The sequence below is a fragment of the Anopheles gambiae genome, chromosome 3 (assembly GCF_943734735.2).
Source record: "Anopheles gambiae chromosome 3, idAnoGambNW_F1_1, whole genome shotgun sequence".
NCBI lineage: Eukaryota > Metazoa > Arthropoda > Insecta > Diptera > Culicidae > Anopheles > Anopheles gambiae.
Window position 1 is genome coordinate 3,956,687 of NC_064602.1, and position 21,847 is coordinate 3,978,533.

Here is a 21,847-nt window from a genome sequence, read left to right on the forward strand (position 1 = left end):
CAAATGATTCCGTTGACAGTTGCGTTGAACGGTTTTGCAATTTTGTTACGGGAAAATAACGAAAAAACGTATTTAATGCACTGTGCTGAAGTGATTAAACTATGAAAAAACATCTTAACTCGCGATTTACTTTGCAAAGAAGCTAACACTCGGTAGTTTATTAAATATTGTCCGCATCGCTTGAAATATTTCACGCGATCGAATTATTTCACTGCACAAAATGTTGCAACGCGTGATGACATTTGCGTTTCTTTTATCCCCCCTTTTTCCCCGAACGCCTTGTAAAAAGTGCAATCGATTGTGGTGATAATTTTTTTTTGGGCACCGAAAGTTTTACAATAATCCCACCCCCGTAAACAAATGTGTAAAATCGATTCAGTTGTGTAGGAAAGTGGGTGAAAAACGTCGGTGCTGTGGGCCCGAAAAAATACAATGAATTTTGCCGACCCATGGGTGACGCAGGACAGCAAAGCTAGCAGTGAATCGTTTAGCGACAACAACAACAGCACCCCAGCAGCCATTAGCGAACACATTCCGCCACCGAACAACGCAGCAGCAGTGCCAGCGGACCCGACCAGCACCACCATTGTTGCTACCGATTCGCTGGAATTTGAAGATAACTTCATCCCCGAGCAGCCACCGCTAAACCCACGACAACCGCAAGATAATCGTCTTCCGGACTCGGACAACTATTTAGCTACATTAGGTAATGAAACAACCGACATTAGACATTAGAAAGGCTCCATGCAAGAATGTATAAAAGGGGGTGGGGAGAGAGAGATGTGTGAAAACGCGTCGTGTTGGGAGAGAGGGAAAAGAAGAGAAAAAATAGTGGTGCTTGTCCGCACGGCGCGATGGCTGATAAGCGTCATGAACGCAAGCTACTACGTTGTAGCGGACAGAGGCTGAGCATTAGAAGCCATTAGAATTCACGCATCCGCGCCATTCGTTTCCGTTTCTATTCCATCTCTGCCCGCCAGAGAAGCGTTTGCATCGGTTGAGGACCAATCCGGGCGTGCTGCAGCAGCTGGCCGAACGTCGCGAAGCTTGTATGCAATCGTTGCTCGGTGGCGACGTAGCGCTGCGTACGGACGCGGATCTGGAGTTGGAGGAACCGGTCAACAGCAACGAGCTGCTGCGATTCATTCGCCCAGAGCAGGCCCTTTCCCAGGCGGAGGTTGTGCAACTGGTGCAGCACGATCAGCTACAGCTCGAGGCGGACGAACAGGAGGAGCCACGCGAAGGCGAAGAGAGTGGCACGGAAAGTTCGACGTCACGCTAAAGCACGGGAGTGGCGAACTTTGCTTAATTTGTGGTAAGTGTGCAAGTAAAAAAGCATTGGAATTACATCTATTTTCTCAGGGGGGTATGTGTGAAGACTAATCGTGTAAAAAAAAACGCACTAACATTCTCAAAAGTCTAACGAACGCCTTTTAAATAGAAGAGTGCTTGATACGAATGTGTGTGTGTGTGTCTTTCTTGGTTAGCTTGTTTTGAGCGCTTTTACTTCGCCCTACCGTAGCGCAATCCAATCCAGTAAAAGCGCTACCCCAATCATGTCTTCCGAGACGGTAACCTCGACGACAACCCCGGCCGCAACCCCGCCGGCAGCAACGACGACGACGACGACAGCCGTCAATCTCGAGCAGGTGGCGTACTTTCTCGTGACGGGAGCATCGCGCGGTATCGGCGCCAAGATGGCCATCGAGACGGCGCGCAAGTTCAAGGCCGGTTCGGTGGTGGTGCTGCTGGCCCGTTCCGCCTCCGGGCTGGAAAGCACCCGGGCCGAGATACTGGCCGTCAATCCGCACGTTACCGTGGTGACGAGCTCGGTCGATCTCGCCACCGCATCGAAGGAGCTGCTGAACGAAATACTGGACAAATCGCTCGGCAAGCAGCCGACGGACCGGTTCGGGCTGGCCTGCGTCATCCACAACGTCGGCACGGTGGGCAACATCGGCCGGAAGGCGACCGACCTGGACGACCGTACCGAGTGGGAGCAGTACTTCGGCACGAACGTGTTCACCGTGGCCGTGCTGAACAGCTGCTTTTTGCGCAAGTTCCAGTCCGTCCCGGGGAAGCTGGTGATCAACATCACCTCGAAAGCGTGCCTGGTGCCGTTCCAGAGCATGACGTACTACTGTGCCGGGAAGGCGGCGCGCGAGATGTACTTCCGCGTGCTGGCCGAGGAGGAAGCGGCCGCGGGCGTCACCGTGCTCAACTATTCGCCCGGTCCGGTCGACACGGACATGACGGTCGATCTGCAGGCGAACTCGAATGCGCCGGAAATTCGGGACTACTTCAAGGGGTTGCGCGATACCACGACCATACTTACGACCGACCAAACGACGGCCAAATTTTTACACATCCTCCAGAACGGACTGTTCAAATCGGGAGATCACGTCGACTACTACGATCACTGATTCGTGGGGGGGGGGGGGGGGAGGAATGAATCTCTCTCTCACGTTCTCTCTCGTATTACGTATACATTCCACGTGCGCGCGGCAATCGATGTGCAATCGCTTAAAGCTTGCGGAAATAAAGAAGAAAGCTATCTTTGCTTGCGCTCTCAAAGAGCTGCTTAGCATTTGTTGACGATGTTGCGTGTGTGTGTGTCTCTCTGGTTTCTTTTCTATCGCTCCTACCTCCTTTGTGGCTGATAGTTTGCCTTTTTCTCTTCTCTTTTCTTCCACATCTCACGACAGATTCTGCTTCCTCTCCATGGTATTACCGAGGTTGCGCCTAGTAGCAGCAGCAGCAAACAAGCGGCAAAATGCTGTTGAATTCCACCTTCGGTCGCACGTTCCTTTTCCTCACAAACCTCGCGTGGAAGAATCGGGTCGCCCTGCCCGCCCTGATTATGGTCGGTTGCATGGTGCTGAACTATCGCGGCGAGATCGAAATTAACATCCACACGGAGCGGATCGCGCTGCACGATTTGCCACACCGGCAGCAGCAGCAGCAGCTGCAGCGCGGTGGTGGCGGCCCTTTCGGTGACATTCAGATCGACGATCTGGACGGTTCGTACGAGGAGTACGACGTGGACGATGATCTGTGGGATGACTACGAGACGGACGACGACGACAACGAGTACTTTAGCAGCTACGACGAGGAGGAGGACGATGAGGACGACGAGGACGGCGAGTACGATGAGGACGAGGACGAGGACGGTGGTGAGCTGGGAGAAAGGATGCTGAATGGCACGATACGGCTGAACTGGTACACGACGGTCAATATTCACAATGCACGGCGATAGGGAGGGGGATGGGCATGGGAAGGGAACGGGTTCCTGGGGGTAACTGTATTGATGTAACTATTAGCAGCTGTTATCCAGAGATAATTAATGTGTGGTGTTTTAACTGTGTTGAACAACGGGGTGTGTTAACTCGGTAAATTTACGTGTGGCCAAGTCAAATGATCCAATGCTAGGCTAATTATCCAATATAGGGTTCTTTACGATAGCGCGACGCCATCATCATCTTCATTATCATTTCTGTACATATTTTAAGAACTGTTGAGGATTAACTTTAACATGCATACGAATTAAAGAGCACTATCATCGTACGAAACTTTTTTGTAAGTGTTAGCAATGAAATGTCCGAAAAGAAGTTCTTGAAATTCTGAATGTTACATGGGTTTCTGCAACTCACCATAACACCTGAACGAGGGGACGTGTGAGTGAGATAGCATTTTCGGATACTAAGCCTACTACAATGCAATGCTAAGGATATCGAGGACTAATGCTAATCTCCAAGGGACTGACCTTCATTACTTGAGGACGTAAGAGCAAAGAAGGATTCCTCCAAACATTCCTCAAATCTGTGATATTGTTATTCGCGTACCATTCAAAAGACAGGAGGTTAGATGTTAATGTAATACAGGACACGATAGCCGTATCATCTTTATTGTTTTCCCTTCCAGTTTGTGTGGAACCGTGTAGAGGACAACACGCTGCCGCATCGATTACACTAAACTCAGGTAGAAGAAGTGGAAAAGCAACCTGAGAAGCGAGCACGCGCCTCTTACACGTGTGGAGGGGGGTTGGTGTGGTTGGGGTTCAAGACTGATACGGCCAAGCGCGCCGTACACCCTCCGCTCACGCCACTTTCACCTTTTACTTCTCCTCCTGCTTCGAGTAGACAAGCGTCAGGTGGCACTTGCCGCAGTAGTGACGGTCCTCATGGGCAGCCATGAACACGCCAGCACCGCACGACTCGCTGGTGCACTCACGACGCAGACGGTGGATCTTTCCGTTCTCGTCGACCTGTGCCAGGGGACAAGGAGAATAGAATAAGTGATTGTTTTTAAGTGAATCTGCGTTACACAAGAATAATGAACTGATTGCCCCTTACCTTGTAGTACTTGAGGACAGCAAGTTTGACCTTCTTCCTCTTGTGCTTGATCTTCTTCGGGGTGGAGTAGTTCTTCTTCTTGCGCTTCTTGGCACCACCGCGCAGGCGCAGCACCAGATGAAGGGTCGACTCCTTCTGGATGTTGTAGTCGGACAGCGTGCGGCCATCCTCCAGCTGCTTGCCGGCGAAGATCAGACGCTGCTGATCTGGCGGGATTCCCTCCTTGTCCTGGATCTTCGCCTTCACATTCTCGATCGTATCCGAGGGCTCGACCTCAAGGGTAATGGTCTTACCCGTGAGGGTTTTGACGAAGATCTGCATCTTGAACCGTCTGCACACCCAAGCGGGGTAAATATTGGTTAGAACGATAGAATACAAAATTCCTCTCCCCCTGTTCTACTACTCCGTATCCGAGAGAGTGTTTCGTTCATCAAAATGCGAGTTGATAACACGAGCGTTGTTAAATTGTCGGTCGCTAAACAATGTAGCGCGCCATATTTCAACGGTCCTTTCTTATTCAGGGCTTGTTGTTTCGTTTGTACAAAAATCCTGATCCTGTGCCTTCTCCTTTACGCTAGAGATTTGTTTGATTCGAACTTATCCCTGCTCTTAGATAAGAAAAGCTTAATACCTAGCGCACTATCACTGCTGAAGAATTACGCCGTCCGTCTTGAACCGGATGCGACAAATCCAATTCAGACCAATTCCCTCTCCCCTCCCTTAATATATCATCCCTTTCCCCCCGTTCCCTCCGCCGCTGCTTTACACCAGCAATACCGCGTTGATGCAACCGTCGTTCTCCGGGTTGTTCGTCACCTGGGCGTACTTTCCCCACACCACCTTGCCGGACTGTGTGACGAGACCGAGCTCGGAAATGTTCACCTCAATCACCGTACCCTTGGTGATGACGCCCAAGCTCGTGTACATCGGCGAGGAGGGATTCTTCTTCACGCCAATGATCGGCAGATGGAAGGTGGCCTTCAGCTCCGGGTGCGTCACGTGCGCCTTGTTCATACGCAGCGCCATCGGTCGGATGAAGCGTTCGTACTTGGGCGGTTTGCGGGTAAAGTTCTCGCCGACGTACGTCACCTTCGTGACCATACGCTTCCAGGCCTTGCGCTTCGTCTTGCCGCTCCGGATCACCTTAAACACCTCGGCATCGGCCTGGGCGCGCACCTTCGGTATCGGCACGTCCCATTTGCCCGCCTTCTCCTTGCGCTTCTGCTTGATCATGTTCGACAGCACCTTGGCGTTCGATTGGATGCCACGATCCATCAGGTACGGGGGCAGCGCACCGTCCTCCACCTTTTCGGTCGTCTTCTTCACCTTCTTCTCCTCGTGCGCCTGGATCTTGCGCTTCATTTGGATCTTCTCGTTGCGGCGCTGCTTCTGGAACAGCTTCGCCTTCATGCCCCGCAGCTTGCGGGCCATGGCGGCGCGCTTCTTCGGCTCGCGAGCCTCCCGCTTACGCTTGCGCTCCTCATAATCGAGCCGGCGACCGTACAGCTTAATGTGCCGCTCAATATACTCGTTCTGCGGCATGGTGAATGATGTTGCTTAGAGTGAGCGTACCGGCTGAAACGGGAGAGATGGAAAGGGTAAAGGTGAGCGTTAGAACGTGTTTCGTCGCTGGACCCACACAATCGCCTGAACTTTATTTAAGTGAACCACCGAGTGCATGAAGAGCATTCGAAACCACAATATCACTTCCGAAAATCCAATCCAACGATACAACCAGGGACACACACACCAGCGCACTAGTCACACTCTACCGCTTTGTCGTGCTTCCCTCCCTATTGGGCTCGTTACACGCGCAAGCAGCACACACACACGGGTGACGGAGCATTGCACGCACCAATCACACGGTTCGGCACTTGGTCGCGCGTTCCGCTTTCCCGCCGGGATTGTTTCTATCGGATTATGCGAATTTTTGGAAGGGATATTGCGTCCGAATACTCGACATGTTTCACTTAAATAAAGAAGGCTTTCATCGGGGCTCATTCCGGGCTAAGACACTTACCCACACCGCCAGACGTCGGAGACTCTTGCCGCTATACGACACACACACGCACACACAGATGTGCCTTGTTGCCCCGGGAGAGCAATCGATCGCCGTGCACCTTCCTTATCAAAGATCCCCAACACGTCGAAAGTATTCTTCACAGTAACCCAAGAGAAATTAGACTTAAAACTATCCTAGCCAGCTGAACCAAACTTTGCTTCGTTCCCTGCCTTAACTTGCTCTTCACGCACACACGTCTGCGTTCCACATGTGCCGTGTATTGCTGCTGTCGGGGAATAAGACTTCACCCGGCACAATATTACAATATTTTCACACCTAAACTACACAACGCTTAATCAAATCCGTTTTGCTCAGGCTGGCAACAACTTTTGCCAACGCTATCAACGCTATTTTGATGAACTTTACCACAAAAGATGGACTTTTTCCCGGGAACAACTCACAAACTCACCTTACTCTGACACCATACACAAAGTAAAAGAAAGCGGAAACGATACCGCAGCGCTGCCTGCGGACGATTCGCTGACATGACAGCTTCACGTGCTGCTTCCGCTTTGCTGCATGGGCAGCAATCGCAAACGTCAACGCGATTTTGTAACTGAATTTGGATTTTTAATGTTTAAATAATATTAATGCATATGAACGAGATTGAAAATAATTTTGAAAAACGCGAGAGGACTACATTCACTACAATATCGATAGAATCGATTTCAAAAGAAATTAATTTCATTTTTCCGCAGTCACCCTGTTCCAACCGTTCTGCTCAGCTGTCAAAACGTTTCCATATGTCAGTGGATTGTTTACAAAGAGAGCGCATTCGTAAATAATTCTCTGCTAAATACACGAAAAAGGCACCCGCTTTCCCCCATTAACGATGCCAAATTGGTACTACGACAAAAAGGACCTGCGGAACACACCTTCGGCGAGGGATGGCGTCGATTACGAGACCGAACGGCGGTACCGCAGAGAGGGCGCCCGATTCATCATGGAAGCCGGCGCCTCGATGAGCTTAGGGCACAACACGGTGGCCACGGGTGTTGTTTACTTTCATCGGTTCTACATGTTTCACTCATTCCGAACGTTCCCACGCTTCGTCACGGCCAGCTGCTGCTTGTTCCTAGCCGGCAAGGTCGAGGAGACGCCAAAGAAGTGTAAGGACATCATCAAAACAGCCCGCGGACTGCTGTCGGACGAGAAGTTCCAGTCGTTCGGTGATGATCCAAAGGAGGAAGTGATGACACTGGAGCGCATCCTGCTCCAAACGATCAAGTTCGATCTGCAGGTAGAGCATCCGTACTCGTTCCTGGTAAAGTACGCCAAATGTCTGAAGGGTGACTCGGCCAAGCTGCAGAAAATGGTCCAGATGGCGTGGAACTTTGTGAACGATTCGCTCAGCACGACCGTGTCGATCCAGTGGGAGCCGGAAATCATTGCCGTAGCGCTGATCTATTTGGCCAGCAAGCTCAGCAAGTTCACGGTCGTCGAATGGGTAGGTAAGAAGCCGGAGCACCTGAAATGGTGGGACATGTTCGTGCAGGACGTGACGATGGAAATACTGGAAGAGATATGCCACCAGGTGCTGGATCTGTACCAGCCCTCCCAGGCCGAAAGTGCACCGTCCAAGAGTCCTCCCCAGCTACCGCCCAGCAAAGCATCGCCCCCGATGAAGCGTGCGAATATTTCGCCCATCACCAGCAAAAACTCTCCCAACATTGCAGTCAAGGTAAATGGTTGTCACTTTATCACTTAATGAATTGGGTTCTCATGACCCTTACTTCTTTTCCAGACCCCGCTACCGCCTATGCCTCCAACGGAAGTGGTAGAAGCAAATCCCATCCCCAAGCATATCACGACAGAGAATCCACACTATCCGTATCCGCCATATCCGATGCCGCCGATGCCACCCCAAGGACACGGACCTCCACTACCCTACGTAACGATGCCTCCAGTGATACCACCCCAACCGCCCGCTGGCTGGACACACTATTCACACCCGAACGCCAACAAATACTACCCCCCCGGGCCACCGCCGGGCCGGAATCCTTACTATCCACCTCAGTAGCAGTGTGTCGCTAGCATAAGTAAAGGGGAGAGGGGGGGGGGGGGGGGGGCTGAACATGGGAACTAACGAACTATGTGAAAGAATAAAAGTACTTTGAACTCTAAATGCAAACAAGTCGGTGTGTGTCGTGTAACGTTTATTGGAGCTTTTCAAGGCATAAAATCCGTGAAGGGTTCATGCATGCAAGAATGATACGGTTTGCATAATTTTCAAAACAATTCTATGCTAGGTGCGAATTTCGAAACAAAACAAACCTTCCACCCAGCAACGTTCTCAGCTCATTTCTCGCCTTCGAGTCGCAGTCGGTGACAGCTGTCAAAGTGAAAATTTTCTTATCAGTAGCTCGGGACGGTGCAAGCTTCGTCGTGAGAAAAATCGCTATTTTTGCTTAGAAAACGGTACAATTTCCCACCAACCAACGTTGCTGTGCATTGCCAAGTCAGTTTGGTAGCAAAAACTGTAAAAGGGTCGCGCGTATCGTTGTGGTTTCGTGCGCTAAAGGGCAAAAATCGTGCGTGCAGTGCCAGCCCAATCAATAAAAACAATACACACATACACGCGCACACACCATCATACACGCCACCCCACCTTTGACAGCTGATTTGTAAATAATGCATCTGAAAACAGTGTAATCCCGTGATTTGGTGCTGAAAAAAAGGCGAGGGGTCGACAAATTGGAAATAACTCACTCACAGGCAAAAGCCCATTTATTAGTGCGGACAGAAGCGATTAGCCACCATGCTGAACACGAACCTGGTCGTGCCCGTGGTGCTGTGGGGCCCCAACACACCTACACACTGCGTGTCGAGTGTGTTTCTGTCACGGGACCAGAAAATCCTTGCGACGGGTTGCTACGACGGTCAGATTTGTTTATGGTAATGAGGCGTGTGTGTGCTCTGCGGGCGCGTGACATTGGCGCACGGGGTTAGTAATGACATTGTTTTTAATTTACTCAGGCAGGTGGACCCGGACACGCTGCAAATGACACCGCGATGTCTGCTGGTAGGGCATACGGCACCGGTGCTATGCCTGACGCGCGCGTCCATCATTCAGGACAACAACTTCCTGGTGAGCTCGTCCGAGAACGGCGAGATGTGCACGTGGGACCTGGTCGATGGCAAGTGCACGGAAAGCATCAAGATGCCGCAGGTGCACACCAACATCCAGGCCTACCACATGGCCAACTGCGACGACATCCGGCTGTTCTGCAACGGGTACTATGCGGAAATCATGGTGATGGATCCGTTCAGCCTGGAGGTGCTGTTCTGTCTCAGCTCGAAGGTGAACCCGGACTGGATATCGGCGCTGCACGTGCTGCGGCCGTCGAAGCGCAAGGACGACGTTGTGCTGGCCATCACCACCACCGGCACGGTGAAAGTGTGGACGCTGCTCGGGAACGAAAACAAGTACTCGGAACCGATCTACGAGAATGAGTCGAAGCAGATACGCTGCCTGAACGCGATCACGATGAACTGCTGCTCGCAGAACCAGCGCACGGTGCTGATCGTGTGCGCCAAGTACTGGCAGATATATGACGCGGGTGATTTTACCGTGCTGTGCAGCGTCATTTCGCCCTCCGGCGAGCGATGGATGGGTGGCGACTTTCTGTCCAACGATCGGGTCATCCTGTGGTCGGACGAAGGCAAGGGATACTTGTTCCGCCTGCCCGCGAACAGCATCCCGGACAATAAGGACTTCCACGGCCCGTCCGTTGGCAAGGATACACCCTTTCTGTACTGCATTTTGTCGCAAACGGGCGAAAAGCCGCTGTCCTGTCCGCCGACGATGAAGCTGGTTACCTCCAATCGGAGCGGCAAGACGCAGAAGTATCTGCTGCGGGGTGATTCCGAAGGCTACGTGAATATCTGGGCAGTGCCGGATATTTCGATGGAACAGATTAAGCAAATACAAACGCAGAAGCAACATCCCGCATGTAAGTAGGAATGAGAGAAGTGAGAAATGAGAGAAGTGTACTATGCGGCGGATATAACAAAATTCATCTTAATCTCTTCAGCTCTGGAATCAACCATCTGCACCTCGCTGCTGGAAGCGTGGAACAAAATGAACCCCCTTCCGGTGGGAATATTGGATCAGCTTTATCAAAACAGCGAACCGATGATCAAACTTACCGCCAGCATTTACTTACCGCAGCAAAGCCGTCTAGTAGTCGGTAGGGAAGACGGAAGCATCATTATCGTACCGGCTACGCAGACCGTAATGCTGCATCTGCTTCATGGAAACCATCAGCAATTCAGTGGTCAGTATTTAGTTGACGGAGATCGTGACGCAGGCTCCTTGTGCTCATGAACCCGTTCATTTGCAGACTGGCCGCCGCATCAAATCCTAAACGGACACAGTGGAAGGGTCAATTGTTTGCTTTGTCCGTCGCTGGCCCATTCGCGCTATGATAAATCTCACCTCGTGTCCGGCGGTGTGGATTTCGCCGTCTGTCTCTGGGATCTGTACAGTGGTTCGCTGATTCACAGATTTTGTGTGCACGCGGGAGAGATTACCCAGCTGCTAGTTCCACCACCGACGTGCAGTGTAAGTATGAACGTCCTCGTTTTGCTTCGATCGTTGCTATGGTGAATGTCTGTCTTTCTTTCCACTTCAGCCTCGCATCCTTAAATGCATTTGTTCGGTAGCTTCGGACCACTCGGTCACGCTGCTTAGTTTGCAGGAACGAAAATGCGTCACACTTGCCAGTCGCCATCTGTTTCCGGTAATTTCGATCAAGTGGCGTCCGCTAGATGACTTCCTGATCGTCGGCTGTTCCGATGGTACGGTGTACGTATGGCAGATGGAAACTGGCCACCTGGACCGTGTGCTGCACGGCATTCTTGCCGAGGAGGTGCTGAACGCGTGTGACGAGAATAGCGGCGAGACGGGTAGCAGCACCGGATCGACGTCGGAAATGGGACTGGCCAACCCGGCCGTTCATTTCTTCAGGTATGATAGAGTGGGATGGTTGTGTGATTTGACAATTTCTTGCTAAAAACGTATGCAATGCTTGCAGAGGTTTGAGGCACCGGAACATTAACGCGATTCGTCACGCTACCCAACGTGGTATACATCAGCTGCAGCAGCTTCATGCGCACAACAATCAGCACGGTGACTTTTTAATGAAGAACCGAAGCAGTCCCTTGATTATTCAGGGCTTGCGCACCAATCCCAAAGGTAGGACAATTTTCAAGCTGTGCAACATTTCGATATTAAACCATTTCGCTATTTTGCAGACGCCGAGAGCCATATTCTTTTCTTTGACATCGAAGGACTGATATTTGAACTGCACGCCGAAGAGTATGCTGCCATGAGTCCCAATACATTAGAGGTAAGCCAGGGAGAATAAATGCTTTTGTGTTTTTTCGGTTTATTCAGTTCCGCACTCTATCCTTCTTCTGTTTGCAGGCTGAAGGACTGTTGATCCCAACGGGAACCGATAGCCATGCTTCCGATGCTGGAAAGAAAATATCAGGTATGTACACGTGACATGCGTTCTGTGATTCTACCATTGTTCTGACTGTACCTTTACCAATGGCAATGTCCCGGTGATAGTATATCTGATAATACGATGGTTCTATGGTGTCTCACATCACGGTCTCTTCTTCTCTATTTTTTCTTCCACGCGGCCTCTTGTATGTGTAAAAATGTGCTAATTGAATGTAATCTAAATCGTTTTGAACGTTGGACACACACAACCCTCACTACAATACATCAAAACTGCTACCCTACCTTCACTTTGCTACGGTTCCGTATGCACACACTATCCCTGTGTATAGATTTCTTTGGACGCGTTAAAAATAAGGCTGGCGATATGGAGAAAATACTAAAAGAGAAAGATAAACATGGTTTGTTACATTTCACGTTGATTGCCTTTGTAGCTTTTGCAGCTTTAGCACAGTGTGTATGTGTGTGTGAATTCAGTTTGTTGTTTTGCGGGATTAATGCCCCGATTTGCCGATTATTAAACTCCCTCCCTGTTTTTTTTAAATTCCTTTTTTATAATAAGAAAAATTAATAGATTTTTTTTTCTTATGGCAATCATATTGGGAAACTAGAAGCTGTGGTTTATTTGAATGTGTATTTAATGTTATGCTTTTCATTGTATAGCTAGTTAGAATGTTGCATTTTGCTGTCCCTGTATAATAATTTATTAATTCCCTAATTTCTTAGCAATCAGCAAAATGATTGTTTGCGTATTATACTCATGTTTGTTTGGTATATCTCTTTGCGGCGTAAAGGTATCCTTGCTAAGATGAAGGAAGGTGCGGAGAATGTGCAAACCAAGGTGCAGGCAAAGCTGGAAAGCGTCGTGAAAAATGTCGGAGAAACCGGTAAGGGTAAGTTAGGGCATAGATGTTTGTACCAGTGTCTGTTGTGTTGTTATTCCTTCAAGCCAATTTTTGTGAACTAGGTGTAATACCGTTTCTGTAATTTTATTGATGCTTAAATGTGTTCTACATATTCCGTGATATAACATATTTGATGCTCCTGCAATTATTCGTCCGACTCCGAAGAAGACGCTGCCGGAGCAGATGCTTGTTCGTCAGTGTTGGAATTTCTGAGGAATTCCGGGTTCCTTCCGGGATCCCGAGCGGTGGGAGCGTCGGCGTGTTCCTCGAGAAGGCCTGTAAACGAACGTTCATTAGTGGGCTAGCGTTCATAATAAACGTCCATAATCATTGGTTCTTACTTGGATCAAACTCTTCCTCACCATCGTCACTTGACGATGAGGAGTGGGGCTTTAACGATTCCTCGTCAAAATCTTCCTCATCATAAGTTGGCACGTCGCCGCGGGCATACTGCGGTGCACTCTGGATGGGGAAAAGAAAGCAATTCACACAAATTATTTGATACGGGTATCACCTTATGTCGATAGATGTTAATTCAGACCTGCACAACCATTACCAAAGCGACACACAGGAAGGCTAACACGAACAGCTTCGAAGCCATATTGCCGTTGACCGATATAGGTTAAGAACGCAACTTGCACTTTGCCTTTGCTGTTGCTCTCGCGTTCTGCGGCGAACTGTGATTTCAAAGTCTAAGATTCTCGCGTTATATACTGCGCGTTAGTTCGCGATCGCGCTGAGTCAACAAATCGCGCACTGCTCGCGGTGATTGATGGAAGACAAATAGTGTTTCGCTTGTGCAGATTGCACTTTTATAAATACGGCGCGAAGTTGTTCCAACCGAGTTCTGTGCTGATAAGCGCACGTGTGTGTCGCGAACGAAAGTAAATAGTGATTCGCAACTACACACCCTTGCTGCTCGCGTTGTTTGCGATCGGTTTGGAATTTTAGTACGAAAATAAGTATTCTACGAAAGATTGCTTTTGTCTAAGCAATCGATTTGGAAGACACAACATCATCAGTGATTTCCCGCCGCAAACGCAACCGCAACACACAATGAATCGATGTACCCGTGGCCAGTTACGGTGAATGCAAACAAGATGATATTTGTTTTCGATTTCCAGATTCCTCGGACATTACGAAGAAAATTGCCCCCCGCATGGAAGCGACCCACGTGATGGAGGTGGCACAGTTGCTACTGTCGCTAATCCACTCCTGGGGACTCGATCCGCACCTGGACAAAGTGTGTGAAACGCAGCTCGGGCTGTTGCGTCCCATGGTGAGTAGCAAAGAGCCACATTCTCACACTCTGTGGAACGGCCGTAATAGTAACATGAAACAAACGGTGCTTCTTCCAAGATTCCCGTTTCGTTCGGAGTGCTATCGAAGGGAGGCTACATGTCGCTGCTGTTGCCGACGTGGCAAAACAATATCGTTATCAACTCAACGGCGGACGAGCTAAAGACGGCAGCAATGACGCCGGAACAGTTCCGGCAGGAGGGCCTAACGAAGCTGTTCACTGCCCGGCTGCACTGGGAACTGAGCACGACCCTTACCTCGAACCACCTGCTGGCGATGGTGGCAATGTCCAACACGCTGATGTCGATGAATATGGCCACCTTCATACCGGAGCAGGAGCGGGCCCGGAAGCTGCACCGTCAGTCAACCCGAGCCACCTGGAGCAATGAGGAGGAGCAGGAGGAAGCGTTCACCCAGCAGCAGGCACAGATCAAGCAGGGCTGGAGTTTGCTGTCAACGCATCACTGCTTCCTGCTGCCGGAGAAGATCGACGCACTCGATGCGAACAATTTCAAGCGCCCCCAGGTGGAGATGATGGCTAGAAGGTGGCAGCACCACTGTTTGGAAATCCGAGAGGCAGCCCAGCAGCTGCTGCTCGGCGAGCTGGGACGGATGGGGAAAAAGGGCCGCAAGCAGCTGGTCGAAAGCTGGGCCCAGTATCTGCCGATGTACACGCACACGGAACCGATCGTGCAGCAGGCACCCGCCACCGGACAGTCGAATGCCGGCTCGCCCACCTCCAGTCCCACCGGCCAGCCGGGCCTGGAGCACGAGGAAGAGTCGGAGGAGGAGGAAGAGGTGGTGCGGAAACCGTCCAGCCTGGCGGAGCTGAAGCGCAAGCAGACCACCGCGGTCGTACTGCTCGGCGTGATCGGTGCCGAGTTCGGGCAGGACATTTCGGCGACGGACGGCAAGCGCAGCAACGAAAACCGCCGCAAGAGCTCCGTCGTCGAAGGGTTCGGCATCGGCAATAACAATCTCGCCCGGTCGACGTCGATGGCCCTCACGCATCTGCTGCTGGCACCGGCGACGCAAAAACTGCCCGCCTTTACGCCGCTGCGCCGCGCGGCGATTGATTTGATTGGGCGCGGCTTCACCGTCTGGGAGCCGTACATCGACGTCAGCAAGGTGCTGCTGGGGCTGCTCGAGATGTGCTGCGATTCGAACCGGCTGATACCGAGCCTGAACTACAAGCTGCCGCTGACACCGCAGGCCGACGCATGCCGGACGGCGCGCCATGCGCTGCGCCTGATTGCGACCGCGCGGCCGGCCGCCTTCATCACGACGATGGCGCGCGAGGTGGCACGCTACAACACGATGCAACAGAATGCGCAGGCGATAAGCGTCCCCATTACGCAGTCGGTGCTGCATCGGGCCAAGCGGGAGATACTGCAGTGTGTCGAAATGCTCATCGATAAGATGCAAACGGAGATCTCTAATCTGCTCGTTGAGGTAGGTGGCGAATGGGGTTTGGAGGGTACTGGGATGATGCGGAAGCGGCTTATTTAATTGCTTGCAACTAGATGGGACTCAACACAGTCAGACTGATTTATAATTTCTGTGTCACGATGTTCCAGCAATTTAGCGCGTTGTGACGTTTGCGCATTTATTTGCTCTTTTTTCATTTCCCTTCTTATTAACACTTACCCACAGGTGATGGACATAACGCTTCACTGTGTAGACTCAGGCGATCTTAAAAACAAAGGCCTCGCTGAGGTCAGTCCGTTGATGTGCAAGTTCAATCAAGTTTCCCACTGCAGCGCTTCGCGCCGTATCGCTGGTGAGTTTTCCATTTTAAATTCATTTACTTTCGCTGAAAGCATTTTTACAGCAAACCATAGTGTGTGATTAATTTGCAATCAAATCTTAAAATGGTCATTATCACCTTCCATCCCTTTTTACCGATCCAGTCGGTGCCAGCAACGGCCACCTAGCGATCTACGAGCTGCGGCAAAACAAATGCCAGATGATACCGGCCCACACGAAGCAGGTGACGGCGCTCGCGTTCAGCCCGGACGGCAAGTTTCTGGTAAGCTATTCCTGTACCGAGAATCGGCTCTCCTTCTGGCAGACGAGTGCGGGCATGTTTGGGCTGGGTCAATCGCAGACGCGCTGCATCAAGGGCTACTCGACCGCACCGATACCGGACATCGGTCGGCTCAACCCGATGCGGCTGGCCAAGCTAATCTGGATCAACAATCGCACCGTCACGCTGATGCTAGCGGACGGTTCCGAGACCCGGTTCAACGTGTAAACGGACGCATGTTTGACCGCATGTTTCCGCCGCAATCTACATCTATCTAGTTATTCTCTAGCTCAATTTGCTTAGGTGGTAAATCGTGACGATCCGAACTGTTGATTTGGTTTTGTAAATGCGCCTGCGATCGGTGGTACACTGCAGAGCGCACCAAACCCGCTTCCCCTTCCCGCTCTTTTATTGCCTAACCGGGTGTGAATATTTACGTGCACATATATTTGTTGAGTTGTTGGTAAGTTTATTCCTTCCTTAAGTAATGATATATAGTGGTCGAGATCGATTGTATTAGCAATATTCCCGCGAAAGCGCAAGCATTATTGGAGTGGAGCAGCGTCCAGATGGATAGAGCGTCAGGTCACACTTGTGCATCGTCATCGTCTCCGATGCCGACATTCTTGCAGCAAAACGGAAAGAAGATCATCATCGGTGGCAGGGCATGATCATGGTTCAGTGAAAGGTGGCCCACAACTCGAAACTCGAGCACCGCGAGATAACGTTTTGTCAGAGGAATTGCATTAACTAAATGGTTTTTTTTAGAATTCGATGGGAAAAGGAAGGTGAACCAAACCAAAAAGACATTCAGTTTGTTCACCTTCGCTATGTCATTTTGCTTCCTCTGCTTCTAATCTGTAGCGGCAGTTTGGGGGACCCGGTTTTCGTTGCAAAAATGATACACACCGTGTACGAAACGGGCAAACCTGGTTGGATGGAAGAACACGGTTGGACAGCGAACCTGCGGCGTTGATTCCAATTATGACGCGATGAACTTATATAATTATGCAAATTAGCTCGCTTCTCCACCTTTCTTTCTAGACGGAATCCCGAAAGACCAGAACGAAGGGGAGTCGCGCGGGATAAAGAAAGAGAGAGAGAGAGAGAAAAAGGGAGGGCATACAAAACGTAATCTTGTGATTTTGGATAACCAACCGTTTTCGGACGATGTGCGTCCAGGCGTTGTGGTTCGATCTTCTTCTAGTTGACCTATATATTTTCGTTCGAGAAGCGACGTTTCCTGTTGCCCTGCTGCTGCTGCTGATGCTGTTGCTGATCCCTGAAGGGAATCCGGCTGGGCGAACAACGTCGTAGATTCTGTCCGTTGGGAGAATTGTATGCCTTGGTTTTTTGGGGGATCGGTAGATTGTGACCTAAATCATGTCATGCCAGCTCGGGGGATGGGCGGATGCTTTTGTTCTTCTTGTTTGTGGCCAATCTGTTTGCCGTTTCCTCCATATTTTTGCATTGGCAGCAGATTAAAGCTGCGCAGCAGAAAGGTATTAATGGGCAGTGACCTCTGGCGGGCGGATGTGTTTATTATACTTAAAGAATCACGCATGGGAGGGAGGGTCGTTTTATTGTAACATCGCTGCTTCACGGAATTTCGTTGTGGCTATCGCTTGCTCTCCGTTAGTCCTATGGCTGATATATAAATCCAACGATTATTATTAGATTAAAATGATTAAAAAGAAAAGAAAACTCACACGAAACACTAATCGCATAGAATGTTAAACCCGAAACAAAGTTGATGGATTCCTACCCGGCCCGACTGGGCCGTTAACCCCATACCATGTTGACAAAGTATTACTCTCGTCCGAGTACACAGATATACACATACACACAACTACGCAATAATGTATAAGAACCTGTGTAATTTATTTGTTAGCATATTGCAAAGTATATAACGATTAAACAAAACAATAAATCTATGAAACGGAAAGACAATACACTACTGAGCGCTTGTCATTTATTACTCATCCATATCCTCCGCACCTTGAACGAAATGTCTCGTGCGCACCCACTTTCACTACTAACGGCCGTGTTTGACAAAAAACCGAACCAGAGATACATCGTCTCGTGCACAATTGAAGTGAAAAGAATGAGCAATTTCACCGTTTTTGCAGATTAACAACTTGCATTTAACCTGTGCCATGCTCACGGTACCATGTGACTGCGCTTTACGCTTCAAACCATCAACCTTATCGTTGACTGTCTTCGCTTACCTATGCATGACGATCGTAGTAAGCGGTTGTTGATCTAAAACTGGAACCCGGTTCCATACGTCAAAAGTGATAAGTAACTTAACTCCACCCCATTTTGGGGATAGAAATAAAGGCTGGGGGTTACACCTCTTCTAGTCTAGGAGAAGATCAGTGGCAAAAGGTAAAAAAGCAAAATGCAAGGGCAGGATCTCGAAAAATTGGAGTTTTAGCCCAATTTGAATGACAGTGCACGACAAAAACCTTCTAAACAGCTCTTTGCTTCTTCCAGAGACACTCAAGAGTTTGGAATTTGAAAAATCAATCTGTCGTGACAGTTCAACCGAAGTGGATTAACTTTAATCCAACCCGATTGTATTGGGTTAATCTGTCGAGCTGTGCCGGGTCGCGCCGTGTCAATAGCTCGGGTAGGCGAAATTTCGAAAGGAGCTAAACCAATTTCCCGTTCCATGCTAAGGGAGCATGAAAATGGAGCACTCACGTTGCAGCAGTTAAGATGGGAGCTTTCCCTGGAATCGTTGCATGCTGCAGATCAAGTTGGAGGTCAGAATACCAGTGCCGTTTCCAGTGCGGGAAACAGTAATACAAAATCACGAACCACAGACTGCACTCGACCTAAATTTCACATCCTATAGGGGTAGGTCAGGGCTGTCAGGGAGGCACACGATCGCAGCAGCCGTTTTTGAGCCCTTGAAATCAAAGCAACCAAAGCCAACAAACAGCTGATCTCTTGTGCATTTACCCCAAAGCTTCTAAAGGCAACGGGTGCATAGAGGGATACAGAGAGAGAGGGAGCAATCGTTACTATGCAATCCTGGAAGGTAAATATTTATCATAGATCAATTCACTTTTCATTTTTTACGCTTTTTTATCTCCCCATTGCTCTCCCGAAGCTTGTAGGCATGGGAAGAAGAAGGGCGAAGAAGAAAGCGAACTAAAAATGTCCGTAGATTATCACATAATTTGTTAACGATGCTACTCCCGGTGCAACGCGCCATCCATTCCACGCACGTTCGATGACGTGCCGTGACGCTCTGAATGGAAATTACGCGTGCATCTTCATCTGTGTTCGTCTGCCAGTACCGGTCCGGGAAAGGCTGTTAACCTCTCGCCTGGAGAAAAGAGTCGTCTTCAGCGCGGTTCCCCGTTTTGGAGGCGTCGTCCAACGAACAACTTGAATGCGCGCGCGCGCGCACTAGTTCTACCAGCGACGAACCTACGAACAAGCGACGATCGCCCGGCCCTAGAAGTGAATGAAATTTCTTCGCCCCCTCCCCGTTGCACTCGGTGGCAGTTGGGTCGCCAGCCCAATGATCCTGTCACTCCGACACACCGCCCCCTCTCCCCCATAAGCCATTCACTTCATCCTCCAATGCATGCGCATATCTCGTTTTCCTTCCGTGCGTTTTCTTCGACGTTCGGTGTCCTACTCGCGCACCGTTCTCGGCACATTTCATCTCCCATCGTCATCCTCTTCGTGGCCGGCGGATGGGGATGGGAGGGGCTGTGAGAGGGAGGCATAGTGTAAAAGCTTTCCCGGTCGGGCCACGGAACGGGTTAGCCGCAGTCGTGATTCAGACGGCAGTCGAGTCGGTCCATTTCTCCAATTTCTCCCGGACATCTTGGACGGCGGGCGGGTGTTAGCAGTAGCGTCAGATGCTCCCCATTCTTCAAGTGCGTGTTACTTTGCAAATTTGTAGAAATTGTCGTGTTTGCGGCGACACGAGCTCGGCGTGTACAACGCAAAGCGATATTGTTTATCCGAGTGAAAGTGTGAACTTGACCACGGCGAGGGTCGACTGGGTTGACGGGAAGATACCGAAGGCAGCCGCCTTACAATACACATTGAAATAGAAGGTGCTGGAAGGTGTAGAGACGACTGTGCGTGGAACGCTCTCAACGCTGCTCCGAAAGCTACCAAAGAGAACAAGTCCTAAGAGGAGGCAGACAAAGACACACACAACCAAGGAGTTAAGAGAGCATACGGAAAGACGCCCGCAGTACAATGAAGAAATTGTTGTTATTCCTCTTACTGACCTATTTATGCTCCGCCGCTCTCTCTGCCAGCATACTGGGTAAGTACGGAAAGGCGGACCGAGTGCGCGGGTTCGGGTTGGGATTCACCAACAGACGTGACTAATCGTAAACCCAAACAAAATTTAGTCCGTTTTTTCCTCCATTGTCGTAATTTTGTGTCTAACCTCGTTCAATTTCTTGCAAATATTTGGAATTTTTGGAATCTGCAACTGAAAAACGGTTTGAAATTTATCAACTTTTTTGAATTTGCTCAAACTTCATTAGGAGTATATTTCGAAGCTGTTAACTTGAATACGTATGCGATGTACTGAAGAATATCCCTTTTGCGCGTTGTAGACTATCTCACACTCGCCACTGAGGAGGAAGCGGAAGCCAAAGAGGAAGAAGTGGGCCCCAGCAACTGTCTGTGCAATGGACCTTCCTGCATATGCTGCATCGATTTCAACATGACCCTCATTGATCTCGGCGGTCCTGGTAAGATAACAGGAAGAACGCGCTTGACATTGGTACACATTTTCTATAACAAACTTCACCGCCACGTGTAGGTTGCGTGCGGCTAAAGTATCTCTCCGCCGACGAAGGGATCGCGCTGAACGTTTCCTACGGCGATAGCGTGCTGCACAGCCAGCGTGTCAAGGGACCGGACCCGCCACCGACCTGCCTGAACGTGTTCTCCAGCCTGGCGCAGATGTGCGCCCGGTTCAGCGAGCTGCTGCCGACGGACGAGGGTCTGCGTGGTTGCCTGCAGCTCGAACCGATGCTGCTCGGCGACGTGCAGATCGAGCTGCCCCTCGGCTGCTTCCGGATGGGTCCGAAGGGCATGGAGGTGATTAAGTCGGCCGAGGAGCAGATCAAGGAACAGATTCCCAGCGAAAGGTAAGGCATGGAAATTGTCGTTTTCTGATTGTGGCTAATTGGCGCATTGCGCTCTGTTCGCGCGGTTTACCTGCAGCGAGGAACCGACTACGCCGGCGGTGGCCGTTGTAGAGGAGAAGCCGGCAGCCAGTAACAGTACTTCTACGCTGTCGCTGCTGGACAACCTGTCGACGGCCGACATTCTGGCGGCGGTCAGCGAATCGACGGACGAGGGCATCGCCATGATCTCGAACTGGCTGGGGCTTTCGGTGAACCGTGTACAGAAGCCGGCCGAGGGTGGCGCCGCGGAAACGGACGCCAGCGCTGCCAGCGAGGGAGACAGTGATAAGAAGGAAGAGGAGGAAGAGTAAGCATCGCTCGATGCTTCTTGGTCGGTAATAATGTCTCAGAGCGTCCTAGTGTGTCCACCGGGGGAGGAGATATTCAACTATTTTCATAGGTTTTAATGCGTAGTAAGTTATATTTCACCCACAAGAAGGCATGTCACGCACTTGTGTGTGTGTGTGTGCGAAAATAAATCACAACCATACTTTTAGTTTTTCCTAATATTTTGTTTTCTTTCGTTGTATCCTCTTTCTTTTGTCTTGAGAAAAAAATA

General features: G+C 50.2%; 8 protein-coding genes across 14 annotated transcripts; 5 read left to right on the forward strand and 3 right to left on the reverse strand.

Moving 5' to 3' along the window:
• Positions 1-222: 222 nt before the first annotated feature.
• LOC1277951 (sepiapterin reductase) lies at positions 223-2,595 on the forward strand. 2 transcript variants are annotated; one of them, XM_061662772.1, is made up of 3 exons: positions 223-706; positions 981-1,315; positions 1,488-2,595. In XM_061662772.1, the coding sequence occupies exon 3, from the start codon at positions 1,557-1,559 to the stop codon at positions 2,421-2,423; it is 867 nt and encodes a 288-aa protein (XP_061518756.1). In that variant the 5' UTR covers positions 223-706; positions 981-1,315; positions 1,488-1,556; the 3' UTR covers positions 2,424-2,595. The 2 variants fall into 2 exon arrangements, with proteins under 2 accessions (XP_061518756.1, XP_061518757.1); XM_061662773.1 differs by having other exon boundaries at positions 249-706; positions 981-2,595.
• A 178-nt stretch (positions 2,596-2,773) lies between these two features.
• Positions 2,774-3,256, forward strand: LOC133394026 (uncharacterized). Its single transcript, XM_061662342.1, has one exon. The coding sequence runs from the start codon at positions 2,774-2,776 to the stop codon at positions 3,254-3,256; it is 483 nt and encodes a 160-aa protein (XP_061518326.1).
• Positions 3,257-3,860: 604 nt separating this feature from the next.
• Positions 3,861-6,914, reverse strand: LOC4578383 (ribosome biogenesis protein NSA2 homolog). 3 transcript variants are annotated; one of them, XM_061662776.1, is made up of 2 exons: positions 6,373-6,830; positions 3,861-5,927 (listed from the first exon to the last, which is right to left on the reverse strand). In XM_061662776.1, the coding sequence occupies exon 2, from the start codon at positions 5,892-5,894 to the stop codon at positions 5,115-5,117; it is 780 nt and encodes a 259-aa protein (XP_061518760.1). In that variant the 5' UTR covers positions 5,895-5,927; positions 6,373-6,830; the 3' UTR covers positions 3,861-5,114. The 3 variants fall into 3 exon arrangements, with proteins under 3 accessions (XP_061518760.1, XP_317465.2, XP_061518761.1); XM_317465.3 differs by having other exon boundaries at positions 4,813-5,927; positions 6,824-6,914; XM_061662777.1 differs by having other exon boundaries at positions 4,813-5,927; positions 6,781-6,853.
• Positions 3,861-6,917, reverse strand: LOC133394087 (ubiquitin-ribosomal protein eS31 fusion protein). Its single transcript, XM_061662779.1, has 3 exons — positions 6,824-6,917; positions 4,353-4,683; positions 3,861-4,264 (listed from the first exon to the last, which is right to left on the reverse strand). Exons 2-3 carry the CDS (start codon positions 4,671-4,673, stop codon positions 4,115-4,117), a joined length of 471 nt encoding a protein of 156 aa, XP_061518763.1. The 5' UTR covers positions 4,674-4,683; positions 6,824-6,917; the 3' UTR covers positions 3,861-4,114.
• Positions 6,918-7,117: 200 nt separating this feature from the next.
• Positions 7,118-8,545, forward strand: LOC1277948 (cyclin-K). The gene is made up of 2 exons (XM_317464.5): positions 7,118-8,095; positions 8,159-8,545. The coding sequence occupies exons 1-2, from the start codon at positions 7,247-7,249 to the stop codon at positions 8,432-8,434; spliced, it is 1,125 nt and encodes a 374-aa protein (XP_317464.4). The 5' UTR covers positions 7,118-7,246; the 3' UTR covers positions 8,435-8,545.
• Positions 8,546-8,679: 134 nt separating this feature from the next.
• Positions 8,680-18,061, forward strand: LOC3291629 (WD repeat-containing protein 7). Of its 4 annotated transcripts, none has more exons than XM_061662801.1 (14): positions 8,680-9,309; positions 9,391-10,367; positions 10,449-10,691; positions 10,758-10,978; positions 11,049-11,383; positions 11,451-11,611; positions 11,671-11,765; positions 11,843-11,909; positions 12,214-12,282; positions 12,676-12,774; positions 13,911-14,065; positions 14,146-15,537; positions 15,739-15,865; positions 15,996-18,061. In XM_061662801.1, exons 1-14 carry the CDS (start codon positions 9,173-9,175, stop codon positions 16,337-16,339), a joined length of 4,422 nt encoding a protein of 1,473 aa, XP_061518785.1. In that variant the 5' UTR covers positions 8,680-9,172; the 3' UTR covers positions 16,340-18,061. The 4 variants fall into 4 exon arrangements, with proteins under 4 accessions (XP_061518785.1, XP_061518786.1, XP_061518787.1 ...); XM_061662802.1 differs by having other exon boundaries at positions 12,676-12,768; XM_061662803.1 differs by lacking the exon at positions 12,214-12,282.
• Positions 12,846-13,911, reverse strand: LOC1277947 (uncharacterized). The gene is made up of 3 exons (XM_317463.5): positions 13,328-13,911; positions 13,128-13,248; positions 12,846-13,062 (listed from the first exon to the last, which is right to left on the reverse strand). The coding sequence occupies exons 1-3, from the start codon at positions 13,385-13,387 to the stop codon at positions 12,932-12,934; spliced, it is 312 nt and encodes a 103-aa protein (XP_317463.4). The 5' UTR covers positions 13,388-13,911; the 3' UTR covers positions 12,846-12,931.
• Positions 18,062-18,864: 803 nt separating the features above from the next.
• Positions 18,865-21,793, forward strand: LOC5668219 (uncharacterized). The gene is made up of 4 exons (XM_001688985.2): positions 18,865-20,411; positions 20,710-20,847; positions 20,919-21,249; positions 21,326-21,793. Exons 1-4 carry the CDS (start codon positions 20,342-20,344, stop codon positions 21,597-21,599), a joined length of 813 nt encoding a protein of 270 aa, XP_001689037.1. The 5' UTR covers positions 18,865-20,341; the 3' UTR covers positions 21,600-21,793.
• The last annotated feature ends 54 nt before the right edge of the window (positions 21,794-21,847 follow it).

Bases quoted from the DNA above. Each gene is read 5' to 3' on its own strand.
- LOC1277951 (XM_061662772.1), top strand. From the start codon at position 1,557: ATGTCTTCCGAGACGGTAACCTCGACGACAACCCCGGCCGCAACCCCG.
- LOC133394026 (XM_061662342.1), top strand. From the start codon at position 2,774: ATGCTGTTGAATTCCACCTTCGGTCGCACGTTCCTTTTCCTCACAAAC.
- LOC133394087 (XM_061662779.1), bottom strand. From the start codon at position 4,673: ATGCAGATCTTCGTCAAAACCCTCACGGGTAAGACCATTACCCTTGAG. The intron at 4,265-4,352 runs GTAAGGGGCAAT...CCCCTGGCACAG, and splicing joins CTGTCCTCAAGTACTACAAG to GTCGACGAGAACGGAAAGAT.
- LOC4578383 (XM_061662776.1), bottom strand. From the start codon at position 5,894: ATGCCGCAGAACGAGTATATTGAGCGGCACATTAAGCTGTACGGTCGC.
- LOC1277948 (XM_317464.5), top strand. From the start codon at position 7,247: ATGCCAAATTGGTACTACGACAAAAAGGACCTGCGGAACACACCTTCG. The intron at 8,096-8,158 runs GTAAATGGTTGT...CTTCTTTTCCAG, and splicing joins CTCCCAACATTGCAGTCAAG to ACCCCGCTACCGCCTATGCC.
- LOC3291629 (XM_061662801.1), top strand. From the start codon at position 9,173: ATGCTGAACACGAACCTGGTCGTGCCCGTGGTGCTGTGGGGCCCCAAC. The intron at 11,384-11,450 runs GTATGATAGAGT...CAATGCTTGCAG, and splicing joins CCGGCCGTTCATTTCTTCAG to AGGTTTGAGGCACCGGAACA. The intron at 12,283-12,675 runs GTTTGTTACATT...TGCGGCGTAAAG, and splicing joins AAAAGAGAAAGATAAACATG to GTATCCTTGCTAAGATGAAG.
- LOC1277947 (XM_317463.5), bottom strand. From the start codon at position 13,387: ATGGCTTCGAAGCTGTTCGTGTTAGCCTTCCTGTGTGTCGCTTTGGTA. The intron at 13,249-13,327 runs GTCTGAATTAAC...TTCCCCATCCAG, and splicing joins CTTTGGTAATGGTTGTGCAG to AGTGCACCGCAGTATGCCCG. The intron at 13,063-13,127 runs GTAAGAACCAAT...GTTCGTTTACAG, and splicing joins TGAGGAAGAGTTTGATCCAA to GCCTTCTCGAGGAACACGCC.
- LOC5668219 (XM_001688985.2), top strand. From the start codon at position 20,342: ATGAAGAAATTGTTGTTATTCCTCTTACTGACCTATTTATGCTCCGCC. The intron at 20,412-20,709 runs GTAAGTACGGAA...TGCGCGTTGTAG, and splicing joins TCTCTCTGCCAGCATACTGG to ACTATCTCACACTCGCCACT. The intron at 20,848-20,918 runs GTAAGATAACAG...CGCCACGTGTAG, and splicing joins CATTGATCTCGGCGGTCCTG to GTTGCGTGCGGCTAAAGTAT.